We start from the raw sequence: 14893 nt of genomic DNA on the forward strand, positions 1-14893 counted from the left end.
GAAAACCTGCATAAATGGTTGAAATTATTGCTACCATGGTTGGAATGTATCAACAACAACAAAAATACAAATTTGTGATGAATACCATTTTTTCCTTTTCTCCATCATACAAATATGTAAGCAAAACCATTTACGATTTCCGAGATTAAGATTCGACTATTAAAAGTGCAGTAACAATCATATGCGACTTTAAAAATGAATATACGATTTCTACGATTTCATTCACTTGGTATACGACGCAAGTGTGACGCAAACGATCAATATACAACATTGTTATAGTCGATTTCACCGATTTTCATCATACCTTTAGGTAGCAAGCTCGATTTAGCAGATTCACATACGATGTGAAACGATGATTTCCACGATTCAAAGAAATCAAATATACGATGCTAGCGAACTTGCAGCTGACACTAAGAATGTATGATTTTTTTTACGATTCTATCCGATTCGTGCGATCCAACCGATAGTGTCTCGCACCTTTTATGATCTTAAACGACTATATGAAACAAAATCGCAATTGAAATTTAATTTGGCATGAAATGCGATTTTACGCAATCATTGTCAACAAATATACATATTATTATACAATTCTGATTCAATATATGAAAATATACGATTTTTTCCACACAATGATTTACGATATGTGGTTGGCTGGGTGACGATCAAGTAACATGTTGATAGGCAATTAGTCTTGTAGAGGTTTTGAAAACCGCCATAAATCTTTTTATCTATTATTTTGGTTTTATTATGATTCTAAGAACCTCTTCTAATTTGACTAAACAATGTTACTTGAGAAGTGATCACTCTGCCAACATTCCATCAAAATTTCGCCTCTTTTTATAACATGCAGTTGTTTTTAGTTGTAATATTACATAGCTTATTGACGGTAGTAATTTATCAAACCGCTGACTGTCCCATGACAGATTACCCTTCTTTGAGAAGTCGGCTATTCTTTTGAGTATTGGGTTATATATGATCAAACTGGGTTTTTTCTTGGCTTTCAACTCAATCGTAATGATGCTCGTCCGGCGTAATGATACTTTCGGCCTAGTGATTGCAGCCTAACGTACTTCGGCCTGACATACTTCTGCCTAAAGATCCAGCAGCGTCTTTTTGGCTAGATTGATAACCTTTTATTAAATAAAATTTTCCTTATTTCAAACATAGGCTGTTCTTTCCAGTTGAACTGCTCAATCAATCATCAGTAATTTGACTGCTGCTATATATTTTTAGTGACCGACTGTCCTAGTAGGTATCTATGGGCATTATAGTAGATATCTTCATCAAAGATTCTCCCTTCCTTCATCATATACTGTTCTTTCAAAATATTGCCGGCGGTCTAACTACTAGTATGTTCTGTAGAAATGTCAATTCCAAAGGCTACTTCGGTCATAATTGATCCATTTGATTAACAAAAAAACTGAAGAGTACTTAGCTTCAAATCTGTTTGTCAAACGAATTGAATTACATTGAATTTTGTTTTGAAGCCAGTTCATATACCATAAAATTGTGCTCATAGCCTTCTTTCGCTAGCAAGAATACTTTAATACTTAAAGTTGAAGTCATCTGGATCATGTGTTTTGCAATGACAATGAACTTTAGCAGATTACTGCCACAATCACGATGACTCGTTTTAAAGGTATTATGCGTTTAAAGGGCGTTTTCATCAATTGAAAATTCAAAAATAAATAGAAAGAACAGCCGATGAATGAAAGAAGGGAAAATTATGATGAGCGTGTTCTTAATTGAGTGCCATGTCATTTTCAATTTGTACAACAGAAAAGAACGACCCATATTTAAAAAAAAAAACAAACCTCATTGAAGCATCATGAAGAACATTATATCTCGAAGAATTCATGGTAAGAGGGAATGCACAATATCAATGAGATGTGAAAGTTTCCATGATCTTGATATCTTTCTAAAGACTACACATCGGCACACTTTGTACTCAGGCTATCTTTCCGCTACTTCGTTTCAATGACTAGTTCCGACAATGGAATTAATCAAGAAAATTATTGGAAAGCAGTACTAAAAATAGTATTATAAATATTTCGGGGAAACGGTACATTCGGGGAAACGGTTCGTTCGAGGAATCGTTTTTCGGGAAACTTCATTCGGGGAACTGGTTTTCGGGGAAATGTCGTACAATCATACCATTTAGGTGCTCATCGAAGTGGAAAGGTGGAAGTTCCATCATTTCACGTCAGTTCGTCAGGAGGCTCCCGTTCTTATCCCTCTACATTTCGGCTCGCGATACCAAGCAATTGCGGGATGTGTTGAGCTTTTGGTAGAACCTTATTGAGAATAGCACAGCAGTACTATTTCCTCAAACTTCGCTTCTTTCAGCGCCTATTTTTTTTCTCTCGAGTGTACTCCCTGCTCCGTCATAGATGGCTTCTTTTACTAACTTTAACAGTCTTTAGTGGGGACATATCGAGCTCATCTTCGACTGGCATCGCTGCCTCGAGATTCTGCGCGTATGCAGAGGCGACGTGTTCTGTTCAACACACTCGCGGTCCTTAAGGGGCTGTCCATAACCACGTGGATATGTTTGTGGATATCCTGGCACAGTTGAGCTGAAAGTCAGTTAGTGACATTCAGACGTTAATCAGACCTCCACCCCCTCCCCACTAACATGAGAAATAGACGCCCACCTTCCCTCTCACACTCATCTCAAGCTACATGGATTCGGTTTATCAATATTTGTTTTTTTTATAATGAATAGAATAATAATACTTTTAATTTCAAAAATCACTGTACATCAAACACATTTTAATACTCTGGTTCTGGTTCCGGTTCGGGCCTTGGCAGCGAAATGCCAGAGCACTCGGAAAACTGAGCCACCAAATCGCGCCCATTTTCAGTGTGCTCACTGATTGCCGCCGAAATACGAGCCAACTCAACGGCCACAGTCAACCGCCAGGCATTTTCACACGCCGCAATTTGAATTTCCTGCAAACGGCTCGGTGGGTCATCACGTGGTATCTCCTGGCAGCGCCGATGGCGTTCGATCAAATATCTGATGGTCAGGCGTGCTTCGGCAATCACTTCAGCCAGTTCCTCTACGTTTTCAGCTTCTATCGCGTCAAGCACCTCCTGTCGATAGTAAATATCTTGAATTATAGGTTGTCGTGCGGGAAAATCCCAGCCCTCCACAACCGGGGGCAGCTCGATTACTCACATTCAGGCAGTCGATAACTATGTCCGACTCGTCGTGCTGGAAAACATAGAATAGAGTTTCTTCAGTAATAAATTTTTAATCCGTTAGCATGGTGAATTTGTCTCTCTGTTTTATCGCAACGATTCAACCTGCGAAAGAACTATGCTCACCCTTTACGCCCTGCATGTTTGATGGGTAAGGTGAAAACAAGAAAAAGTGGAAAAGGGGGAACATGGACATCGACTACAGCTTTTCACACACTCGGTACTACAACGAGCGGGATGGCAAACGTAGAGTACATTTCACACCCGGCCGATTCTCTTTCTCGGGTGGCAATATAATTTCATTAAATTTTCACAAAAACAAAAACGAGAACATGGTAGAGGGTGGAAAATCCAGGCCATTTTTTCCCCGAATGCACCTTTCCCAGGTATACTTTTCCTGATTCCCCATCGTGTTGCGGGGTTGGTTGAATCGTTGCGGATGGGCCCCAGAGAAATAGATGGCTGAGAACTGACACACTTGCGTGGGAGCAGCGATGATCGCCCCAACTAGAGCAAATACAATGAACAGCTTATTCATGGTAGACTGCAACTATCCTTCGGCGGCTAGACGGCTTTAATGAAGAAATCAAAACCCAAACAACTTTCCGGGTATTTTTATGCACAGGACACGACAACCAACGGCCTGCAAGCGATGACTTACGGACTGCTACTACGAGGTGTCAATCAACCGAAGCTGGCTTTTTATTGTGGCCCCTTTGGGATGGTGCTGACCATTCTTCTGTTTGCTAGCCCCAAGCAACTCGCGATTGGTAGTAGCTTTGACCAAGCGAGCTGGCTTATCACTTTTCGTGGCGCTTTCGTGACGATTAGCATTATCTGATGTCAGGGCTTGTAATTTTGTGGGCACGGGCGATGCGATATGAGGGTTCTCGAGGGGTGTAGCTTGAGTGCTTCGCATTCTAATAATACAGTCAGCGCGGTGGATTTGACTACGGTAATCATGGCGATGGTAAAAGATTGATTAATCAACCCGAGCAATCGGACAAGGTGTGAAAACAGAATTCGAAAAAGTCCAAATCGTAATCAGATTATGATGCGGTTGAACTTTTAATACGCTCATTTGCGTCACGCGACTGCCAGCTATATTTTGTTTTTGGATGATTGATTTCACACGAGTAATTGATAACACCAATTTGCTCAATCGGATTTTGCTTTATTTTGGAATCCATACGCATGTTTGTAGCTATATAGATTAGATGGATTAGATTAATTTGAACAAATTGCGGCAGTTGAATTAATGTCAAATATGCAGTATTTGACCCGAGGACATATTATTTAGCGGGGTGGAATTGATTACCTTGACAGTATTGAAATTCCTCACTGGACGACAATGCTCCGAGCTCATTATCTATTAAATTTATATGCTGCGTATCTATGTACGATAGAAAAAGACTTAGTAGTTCTCAATTCAAATGAATTACTTCATTGATTTATATATTTATTAGGCACAACATCAAAGTAATTAAAACACTGAGGTTGCAGATGCAGCTCTCAAATGTCAGTCACGCTAACAGCTTTTGCCTTTTGAGTTCATCACCTTGTCACAGTCTTCAGTGATGAAATGAATCGTTTACTTGAAACCCTTCATACAGTTTTGCACATCGTTCATCGTTGCTTTGGTCAAGTCTGGTCAGCGTCCCAGGCAAGCCATACTCTTCCACATTTTTAATCTGGTTCATTGGCGATCGGCCGTTAAATCTTCCGACGAACTCATACGTTTTGAATGACAGACGATGGAAGATAATCTGGGATATCATATTGTAGGCGGTATGCAACTCCTTCGGTAGCTGTTCGATTTTACAAATGTTGACAATCAACCAGTGCAGACAAACGATAAATTCTGCGATACTACCTTTATTAGCTGCTTTGTTGATTTTCAGCTGGTGAATCGAATCCTTAACTTCTCTCAGCCTGTAAGTTAGATTATAATTGTCTTCTTTCCGGCTTTCTGTTCTGTGGTTTAGTTGGTCAAATGCCAATCCAGCGAATACGGAGTCTTGGGTTCGAATCCCAATACAACGCGATTTTTTTTTTCACTATTTCATCTCTCATTTTGCCAATCAACATTCTGTGTCTTCTAATTCTCAAGAAAATTTGCTGGAATAGATTGCAAAGAAAGAAGCTTCTGAATGAATTTAAAACAAATTATGATAGTAATTTTTCGAAGTAGTTTTTGAAAAAGTTGGCAAATAATGCATGAAAAAATAAAAAATGCCAATTCGGTTGGCTGAATGGTTAAACATAATTGTTAAATCTCAAAAATAATTGGCAAAGAAACTCCCAAAGAAATTTGAACAATTGCCTAGGAAATATCCAAAGTCACTGTTTACTCAATTCCAAAAGAAACTGCAGAAGCAGTTTACTAAAAAAAGATGATTATGTTTCCTAAGTAACAACCATAAAAGTTTTTCAGACAAATCCCAAAAGTTGCTTGCCCAAATCATTTCGCAAAGAAATTCCCGATAAAATTTCCAAAGTAAAAGCCGAATAAATACCTAACATGATTTTTTAAACAGTTTACAATACCATTATCAAAGAAGCTTATGAAATAATCTCTGGTGCAATAAAAAACTGAAGAAATTCTCAAAAACATTATCGAATAATTTAAAACAAATTGTCTACATTTTTTCTCATATTATTTGCTGAAGAAATTTACAAAAAAAAACAATGCTGAAGGAATTTAAAAACATCCAAAAGGTTACTGTAGGAAATTACCAAAGGTATCAAATAAATTCACAATGGAATGGCCTAGAACATTTGAAACAATCGCCGAAAAAAAATTGAAAAAAAAATCCACAGGAACTCACAATATTGTACTGGAAAAGGAATGGCATCTCCAGAGGCATTCAAAAGATGCGAAGGACTTATCTAAAAGAGTACAAGGAAATGGCCAAAAGATTTTCCGAAGCAGTTTCCACAAAAACAAACTTGGAGAGAAAATTCCCAAAGGTATTACCGAATTTTTTTTTATGAATTGCAGAAGAAATTTCCAAAGAAATTACTGAAAGAATTCTCAAAGAAATTATCCAATGAATCTATGAACGAGTCAAAGTAGCAATATCTTTCCTAATGAAATGTAGAAGTAATTTTCACAGAACTTGCCAATAGAATTAATCATGGTAATCGTGGTAAATATCAATTGACATTTTTCGAAGGTAGTTCGTGACATGTACCTTAAATATTCAAAAAAGAGTGTTTTTTCCGTGACTTTCTTGTAGAACTGGTCTAGCCACACAAGCATTCTTTCAAAGATCCTTTCATAAAATTCTATAAAAAAAGTTCCAGGTTGATTTTTTTATTTCTGCAGGATTTTCTTCAGAAATTACTCCTTCAGTATTTTTATGTAACTATCCCAGAACAAATTTTGTAACAAATTATTCTATGAATTCCTTCAAAGCTATCTCCAGGCATTTTTCTAAGGATTCCTTCAGAAACTTCTTCAGGAATTCCTCAGAAATTTATTGATGTATTTATACAAAAGATACACCAGTACCTTGCAGTTTCTACAGAATATCTTGAATAACTTTTTACCTTGAAACTACTTTTGAAGTTCCTCAAGGGAAGATTCAAATATTACGTCCATTATTTTTTGGGATTTCTAAAACCCCCCTCCCCCCTCTGTCAAGCAATTTTCCTATACCTAATACACGTACTGCCATACTTTTCTATACCCCCCCTCCCCCAAATGTTGGACGCCATTTTTGAACATCCCCCAAGGAGTTTCTTACAATTTTGTTCTATGAATTATGATATTGCAAGAAGTTTCTTCAGGTACTTTTGTACAGAAATCGCTCAAGAAAATGTTCAAAAATATCTTCTAGGAAAGTTATAACAAGGAGTTTTTTAAAGAAGGGATTCCTTCAGACAATCATCCATGGATTTCTTAAAAAATCCTTCAGAGATTCTTTCAAAAATTGTTTCAGACATTTTCGCGCCGTTTCTGAGAGAACCTCTGAAAAAATAATTCCTGGAGAAATATTTGAAACAATTTCTACATTAATCTTTGAAGGAACCCCCGTTGAGATATATCTGACGGAGCCATAGGAGCAGTTTCTAAAAAAAGTCGTTTCTCTGTACTTTTTTAAAGATTTTTTTCTATGAATTCCTGTAAAACTCCATGAAAGAACTCTTGAAGAAATTCCACAATTCTTAAAAAATCCTTTAGACTCTGAAGAAGTCTCTAAAGATTTTTTTGAAAAAATCGAAGACGAAATATCAGAAATAATCCTAGCGGAAATTTCTAAAGAGATTCCTCTAAGGAAATCTCCAGTTTTAATGTCTGTATAGTCTTGGGAAATTCTTTCGAATAAAACCCTGGGAAATTCTTGGAGAAATCTCAACAGGAAATTCTTGAAAACTTCATAGAGAATTACCTAGAGAAAAACCTCGGAATCCTGTATGTGGAAGGTTTTTTTTAAGACATCCTATTAAGAAATTTCAGAAGGAATTCTGAACTTTTGATTTTTTTATCATCATTCTTATCGATGATTGCATTTCTGAAGGTATTTCTGGAGCAATTTGTGAATATATTTCTGAAGAAATTCCTGTAGGAATATCTGAAAAAAAAAACACTTAGATAAGCTTCTGCTACGATCCCTTGGAAAAAAAAACTTATGAGATCTAATCTAATCTAATCTAATCTAACACATGCGCAGCCAGTACAAGAAAGCATCCTGGAAAATAATCAGGTTAGATTACACCCAATTATTTTTCTTGTCAATATTGATGATTGCAGCATATCGAAAATATGACACAAGCATCCAAGCGGCCAGGCCTACTGCGCAGCGTTTACCGCAAAGATGATTCTTTGAAATGATTCGATGTCATGAACATTTAATTCAAATCGGATCACTTCTCGAATCTACAGGGGAGGAAGGATGCGTGGACATACCGTACCAAACGCTCCGAGATTCAGATACATATGGGTAATTCTCGCTGAGATCGGCCCACTATTTACACCTTGTCTTCAAAAATGTTTAAGGTTCCGATTTTCTGAAAGCCCTCGCCTAAAAAGTTAGAAAAATGCATTTGGTTACTCAAATTGATGGACCCCCCGTTAGTTAAAGCCTCAACAATTTTTGCAGACCCCTCGATTTTGGTCAAATGGTGGCTCACTTAAACCGTTATAACTCGAAAGTTTCTCCGATAACTACCTCAAAGCGAATTGTTGTTGAAAAGAGGAAAGATAGAGCTACTATTTACAATAATAAAAAGTTGGGTCGGCCATATTGATTTTGGCCGCCATCTTGGATTTTTATACCAAAACATTTTTTTTCACCATGAGGGCAACCACCGATTTACAAAATTTTTGCATCAATTGAAAGCTGGGACATCTATACATAACATATCAAAAAATTAGAGATGTCTTTTTCTTCTTTCAAAAGTTATCTGCCGTTTTGTAAATCATGCCACTTTTGCGCACCGGGCCCGCCGGCCGCTTACATAAATGCATAGTTATTTCGCAGTGTTTACGAACACGAATTAAAACTCTGAACCCACTAATGGAAAGCTGAAGGTGTAAGCTTTTCAAAACACGAAAAAAGTTATAAAAACAATGCCCGCATCATTGAGAAATGGTCAAAAACGGAAACGAACCTTCGATTTGGCCAAATTTTGCGGCACGCGCCTTTGTGTATACATGCAGGCGTAAACTCGGATGCTGTTGCATGTCGTTGTCGGTGCGCTTGGAAATGTATGGAGAAAACGTGGCTTAATTTACAAAACTGCAGATAACTTTTGAAAGAAGAAAAAGACATCTCTAATTTTTTGATATGTTATGTATAAATGTCCCAGCTTTCAATTGATGTAAAAATTTTGAGAATCGGTGGTTGCCCTCATGGTGAAAAAAATGTTTTGGTATAAAAATCCAAGATGGCGGCCAAAATCAATATGGCCGACCCAACTTTTTATTATTGTAAATAGTAGCTCTATCTTTCCTCTTTTCAACAACAATTCGCTTTGAGGTAGTTATCGGAGAAACTTTCGAGTTATAACGGTTTAAGTGAGCCACCATTTGACCAAAATCGAGGGGTCTGCAAAAATTGTTGTGACTCTAACTAACGGGGGGTCCATCAATTTGAGTAACCAAATGCATTTTTCTTACTTTTTAGGCGAGGGCTTTCGGAAAATCGGCACCTTAAACATTTTTGAAGACAAGGTGTAAATAGTGGGCCGGTCTCAGCGAGAATTACCCATATATGAAATAGGTATTCAATGGTATAAATGGATGTTAAAATGAAAAATAAAGCATGAAACGTTCTCACCGAATTTTGTTAATTCATCCGTGGATCCGCTTGAGGAATGAAACTTGCGACGTCTCGTGGTCCAATGTTGATAACCGGAACCATCTATAACTCCTTGTCAAGTGATGCACGTGGATACGTCACTATGAGAGCACGCATGCGATCTGGCCAATACAAAACTCGCGCATAGCATCTTTGCACTAAATCTATTGAAATCTCCAAAAGCACACCCCATCATTTCATAATTGACCCAACATCCAACACAAAAGTCTGTGGATCATTTTATACTATCAAACTCACGATATCCTTCATTCGAAGTCAATGTCTGGGTGGCATGGCACCAAACGGTTCACCAACGGCGAGCGGTGAAGATACACTTCTTTTTCTCTTTCGGATAGCTAGCTAGCTAGGGTATCGCGCCACTTCGGCGGTGGCTTCTATATTCGTCTGTTTTCCACTATAACTCAGTTAATTTTGAACCAATTGACTTGATATGTTGTACACGGATAGATACTATACCTATCTCACCACATTCCAAAAGTTGTGTCAATTGGTTCAAATTGGACTGCGTTATAGTGGAAAACAGACGAATATAGAAGCCACCGCCCAAGTAGCGCGATTCCCTAGCTAGTGTTTGAAAACCACCATAAACGAACTGACCAAAACGAACTCGGCACCAATAACACTACTGTTCACGAAACCTGCAGCACCCAGTCCTGAGGACTACGAAAATCACTCCGGATGATGAAGTAAAGTATCACGGGAACCTAACTGGACAAGAACGCGAAAAAATCGTGTCAAGCAAAACAAAACACGTCCGATCGCGACGATGCTTACTTCGATCTCTCTGAAAAAAAAAACTCATAAGATATTTCTAAACTAATTCCTATAGAAATTCCAGGAAACATTTCGAAATAAATTCCTCAAAGAATCCGCAAAGAAATTCTTAAAGTTATCCTTAAGGAGAAGACAAGATACATTTCCTTCTATGTTTTGGTTCTTGATTGTTTATTAAATTACGGAGCAATATTTTCAATATAGGTTTACGTAAACATTTTGCGGAAGAATCAAAGAAACTCCTGATTATTTTTTCCTGGTGGACAATGTTTTTCATTTTGCACAAACCATTTAAAAAAATGGCGAAAAAACGGGTTGTGGAAAAATGACAAACATTTTCTACCAGGAAAAAAATCAGGAGATGCCTTGAAACTTCCGCGCTTAATGTGTAAGAAAACTGAATTTGAAAATATTGCTTCGTAATTGAAATAAAAAAAACTAAAATAACTTTTCAACCCTTCTAAAATACGTGAAGCAATCCCTGGGGAAATTTTCGAAGGGTTTGCCAGTAGATGTATGAGAAATAAGATCGCTAATGGCGCCGTAGTCAATAAATGAATTCATTTTATTTCATACCTCAGATGCATTTACCCATTATTTTTAAATACACATGTTGTAGTGAATGTTTTGTTTTGGCTATAGAAATTGGTATGACACTTGTGGGACCGGTACTGATGCTGTAAGAGCGTGGCAAACTAGATGTTAGTCACACGAACACTCGCGACATTGACATTCTGTGGCTAGTTATTCTACTGGTTTGCCAAACGAATCCTTATAAGAATTTCTGAAGTACCCAAGCAGCACACATGTCACAGAAGAGTCACTCAGCGCATTTTTTTGGTGGAACTCATGGAAATCTACATAAAACAATTCCTGGATGAATTTCTGGAATCTCAAGGGACTTTTTGAAGAAAACCATTTGGAAAAATCCATGGATAAAATTTAAAAGCAGTACATATAAAGTTTCTTGAAGGAATCCTTGAACAAATGTACGAAGATATGGGGTTTTTCCGCCGATTTGAGTGAATACTCAAATCCGCTTTTCTCTATCCCTTATGTTCATTAAGACCAGCTATGTCAGATGAATGAATAAATAAAATAGTATCTCATGAAGAATTGCAGAAAACCTCTCCAGAATTTTTAAGGAATCTTTGGAAAAAAAAACTCCTAAAGGAGTCTGCAGAAGATTTTCCAACTAAATCCATGGGAAACCTGATAGAATTCTAAACTTTTGAATTTCTGAAGGAATCGCTATAAGTATTTCTGAAAAAATCTTAGGATAAATTCCTGTAAGAATTCTTGTACAGAATTTTGAAAGAACTTATGAAGGAATATCTGATTAAACCCATGTAAGCTTTAGTAGAATACATCTTGGAGAAATTTTTGAAGGATCCTCAAGAGGTTATTGGAAAGGAAATGCTTGAGCAATTCCTGACGAAATCCATGGTAGATGTTTTAAACAATCGTTCGAAAAAAATTAGTAGAAGATTTTCTATAAGGATTTTATTTAAAGATTTTCTTAAGGAATCCATGGATCAATTGCGGATGGAGTCCATGGACGGTTTATAAAGGAGATTTTTTACCATATTTTTGGGGTATCTCTAAAAAACTTTGGGTAAAATTTTAAAGTGAGAGTAATGTCTGAAGATATCCATGACTGGTTTTCCAAATGCATTCCTCTATATTTTTTTCTTAAATAATTTCTGAAATAATCATTTACAGTTTTCCGAAGAAATTCATGGATGAGTTTCTGAAGCAATCCTTGCAAGATTTTATACAGTAACTTTTACAAAAATTTTCGTATGAATGTTTGACAGATATTTTTAAGACCTGTGGAGCTATTTTCGATGAATTTGTGGGGTAATTCTTGGGCGCTAATACTGATAGGGAATTGTTGTTTATCTCTAGAGCTGTTTACTCCGTGAGTAACATGGAGTAACCTTAATGACATCACTGGTCATAGATCAAAGATCATCTAATACGACTTTTGAATCCTGGCAAGGCTGTTGATGAATTTCTAGTCATTAGTACGGAAAAATATTCGCGCATTAGTCACTCCAAACATTTTTAGTGAATTTTTAGCGTGATTGCTTGCAAAATTGCTTGAAAATTCTGTTGAATTTGAGACATGCACCCAAAATATTTTTAGATATCTTTACATCATTCTTCTGTTTCAGATGTTTTGTAGATTTTGTGACCTTTGATGGTCTTTTGCTGAACTGTTAATCAGATTATTGACGGACTTCTGGTGCAGTGTAGTTAGAAGGCTGTCGATTAGAAGCCAGCTAAAACATTCATAAAACCTAACTGGACAATCATTTCAGCATTTCTGCTATAACCAGGATACCGAAAAACTCTAAAGATGTGTGCAGTGTGCACTCACTTCCCACCATGTGGATGAATTTCTGCAGTGGTTCTGACAGCGACAGATAATGCCATAATTTGTGATACTCATTCCAGCAGCGTTTCGGGTGTCGACCGAGCCATTCACCAACCACAACCCGTTGCAAAAGCGTAGGTATCCCTAGGTTTTCCACACACCGAGACCGACGAGGGCTTGAATTACGTGTCTCCACCAGTCCCACCAAAAAGGAGGCATTTTATTTCCCATTGTGCCAACCAAATCAGTCTCCCAGCTCGACTCAACAACGACGACGACGACGACATCAACGACTAGACTCTGTTTAGAAGCTGAGGGAGATGTTTCCGTCCGTCTCCTTACCAACGAAATGAAGCGTAAATGGATCACTTTGAGAATGCTATTTTTGCTGCCAGCTTTCGGCCTGGAGCAGCTTCCTTGTGTTCAGATTAGTAACGTCTAGGATATCACCGCAGCGATGGCCGGAATGCTGGGGCTGGGACTCGGGAAAATTTATGATCTCGACAAAAAGGATGGCAGAGGTAATATATTGGGTGACAGGCAGAACACACCGAATAGCAAATTACATTATTTATAAAAAAGAAGACCCGCAACGATCTGTTTCCCGACTCCGGATTGAGTGGAAAAAGATGAAACATTTTCTCCGCTGAAATGTGTCCTTTTTGAGGGGTGTTGAAGGTTTCATGGGTGATTGCGGCCCGGGGGCCTGAATTGTCTAATGGCGGGGAACGAGGAGTAATAAACCGTTTGACAAGCAATTCATTTCACTTTTTATGTCTGGGAAACCCCACTAGTATATTATAATAAACTGTTGAATAATGAAATGTGTAAAGTGTACCTACGGCAGAGTTTTGGTGATTTACCAAACTATTCGTTGATATATCACGCCATTATATTGTCAATCTTGAATAAGTCTATAAAATGCGCGTTGGAAACATAAATCTCTTTGGTAATCACATATTTTTTTCTGTTTCTTCATTGATAAAGCTGCTGTAAGCATCTTTCAGTTTTCACTCGTCATGTGTATGTATTATCATAAGTCTGATTTTAATAATCATCACAGCCATCAATCACCAAAACGGTCAAATATTTATATTAAACCAGACGTTTGGCTACGTCGGTGACCGAAAATGTAGACCGAACTTGCCGGAGCCACATCCTGTTATCGAGGGATAATTTCCAGTTTCGCGTCACGGCCGTTATCAACTGGGTCATCGGCTCGGTCGTAGGTTGATGGTTTTAATAGAGCCTATCGGAGTGAACCGACTTCCGTTGCCACTTGTGGGTAGGAAAGACTCACAGGTATGGTGAAGGTGATAGAGGCGGGAACGTTTGCTGCCCAGACCACATTTGTTGTGGCTTGTTGTGTTGACACGACAGCCTGTTCATTGGTTCGCATTTTGGAAAGTGCCGTTCGGAGAAAAAGACCGTAGTCGATAAACGGTGGATGGTGTATAGGGTAGTGCACAGCTATTGTTTGAGTTTGTAAATGAACGATTCAATAAAGAAAGGTTGTAAATATTGATAAATTTCATCGCAAACTCTGGTTTGTTTGACTACAAGTATAACAAAATCAATTTGAAGACATGATTTTTAGCAGCGTTCAAGTAAAAAGTCCCAAAACAAGCTCTTGTCGAAATCCTGGAAAAGTAGTATCAAACTTGTAATCTATAGAATAATTGAAGTTTTTGTTTACAAGAGTACAGATTACTTTTTGTTGAAGTAACTTTGAAGCAAATTTCAGCGATTTTTTTCAATTTCATCATTAAGGATTTATAGAGCTTCTATGATAGAAGAATTCATAAGAAACTTTAGTTGCCTTGAGTTCTAAAAATGCAGATTTGTCAAACTACCTTCAAGAGGTGTTTCCAAGGACGATTCGCATAGAACAGTGTGCAGTTTGATCACGTTCTGATTGACGGACGGCACTTCTCCGACATCATTGACGTAAGGACCTACCGTGGTGTTAACATCAACTCCGACCACTATCTGATAATGAACAAACTGCGTCCAAAATTCGCCGTCGTCAACAATATAGGTACCGGCGTCTGCAACGATACAACCTTGAGTTACTGAAGCAACCGTATGTCACCTCAACATAGACGCAGAATCTCTAGGCCGCGTTGCCAGACAAGGCCGAGTTCGATGTAACCCTTCTAGATTACTACTGGAGTACTTAAAAACAGCCAACAATGATCTCGTCTGAGTC

General features: G+C 37.8%; 1 protein-coding gene across 1 annotated transcript; it reads right to left on the reverse strand.

Annotated features, from left to right (window-relative positions):
- Window positions 1-2694: 2694 nt before the first annotated feature.
- On the reverse strand, window positions 2695-3928 carry LOC115259314 (uncharacterized). Its single transcript, XM_029859851.2, has 3 exons — window positions 3683-3928; window positions 3182-3217; window positions 2695-3096 (listed from the first exon to the last, which is right to left on the reverse strand). The coding sequence occupies exons 1-3, from the start codon at window positions 3740-3742 to the stop codon at window positions 2773-2775; spliced, it is 420 nt and encodes a 139-aa protein (XP_029715711.1). The 5' UTR covers window positions 3743-3928; the 3' UTR covers window positions 2695-2772.
- Window positions 3929-14893: the final 10965 nt, after the last annotated feature.

This window comes from Aedes albopictus, chromosome 3 (genome assembly GCF_035046485.1).
Source record: "Aedes albopictus strain Foshan chromosome 3, AalbF5, whole genome shotgun sequence".
NCBI lineage: Eukaryota > Metazoa > Arthropoda > Insecta > Diptera > Culicidae > Aedes > Aedes albopictus.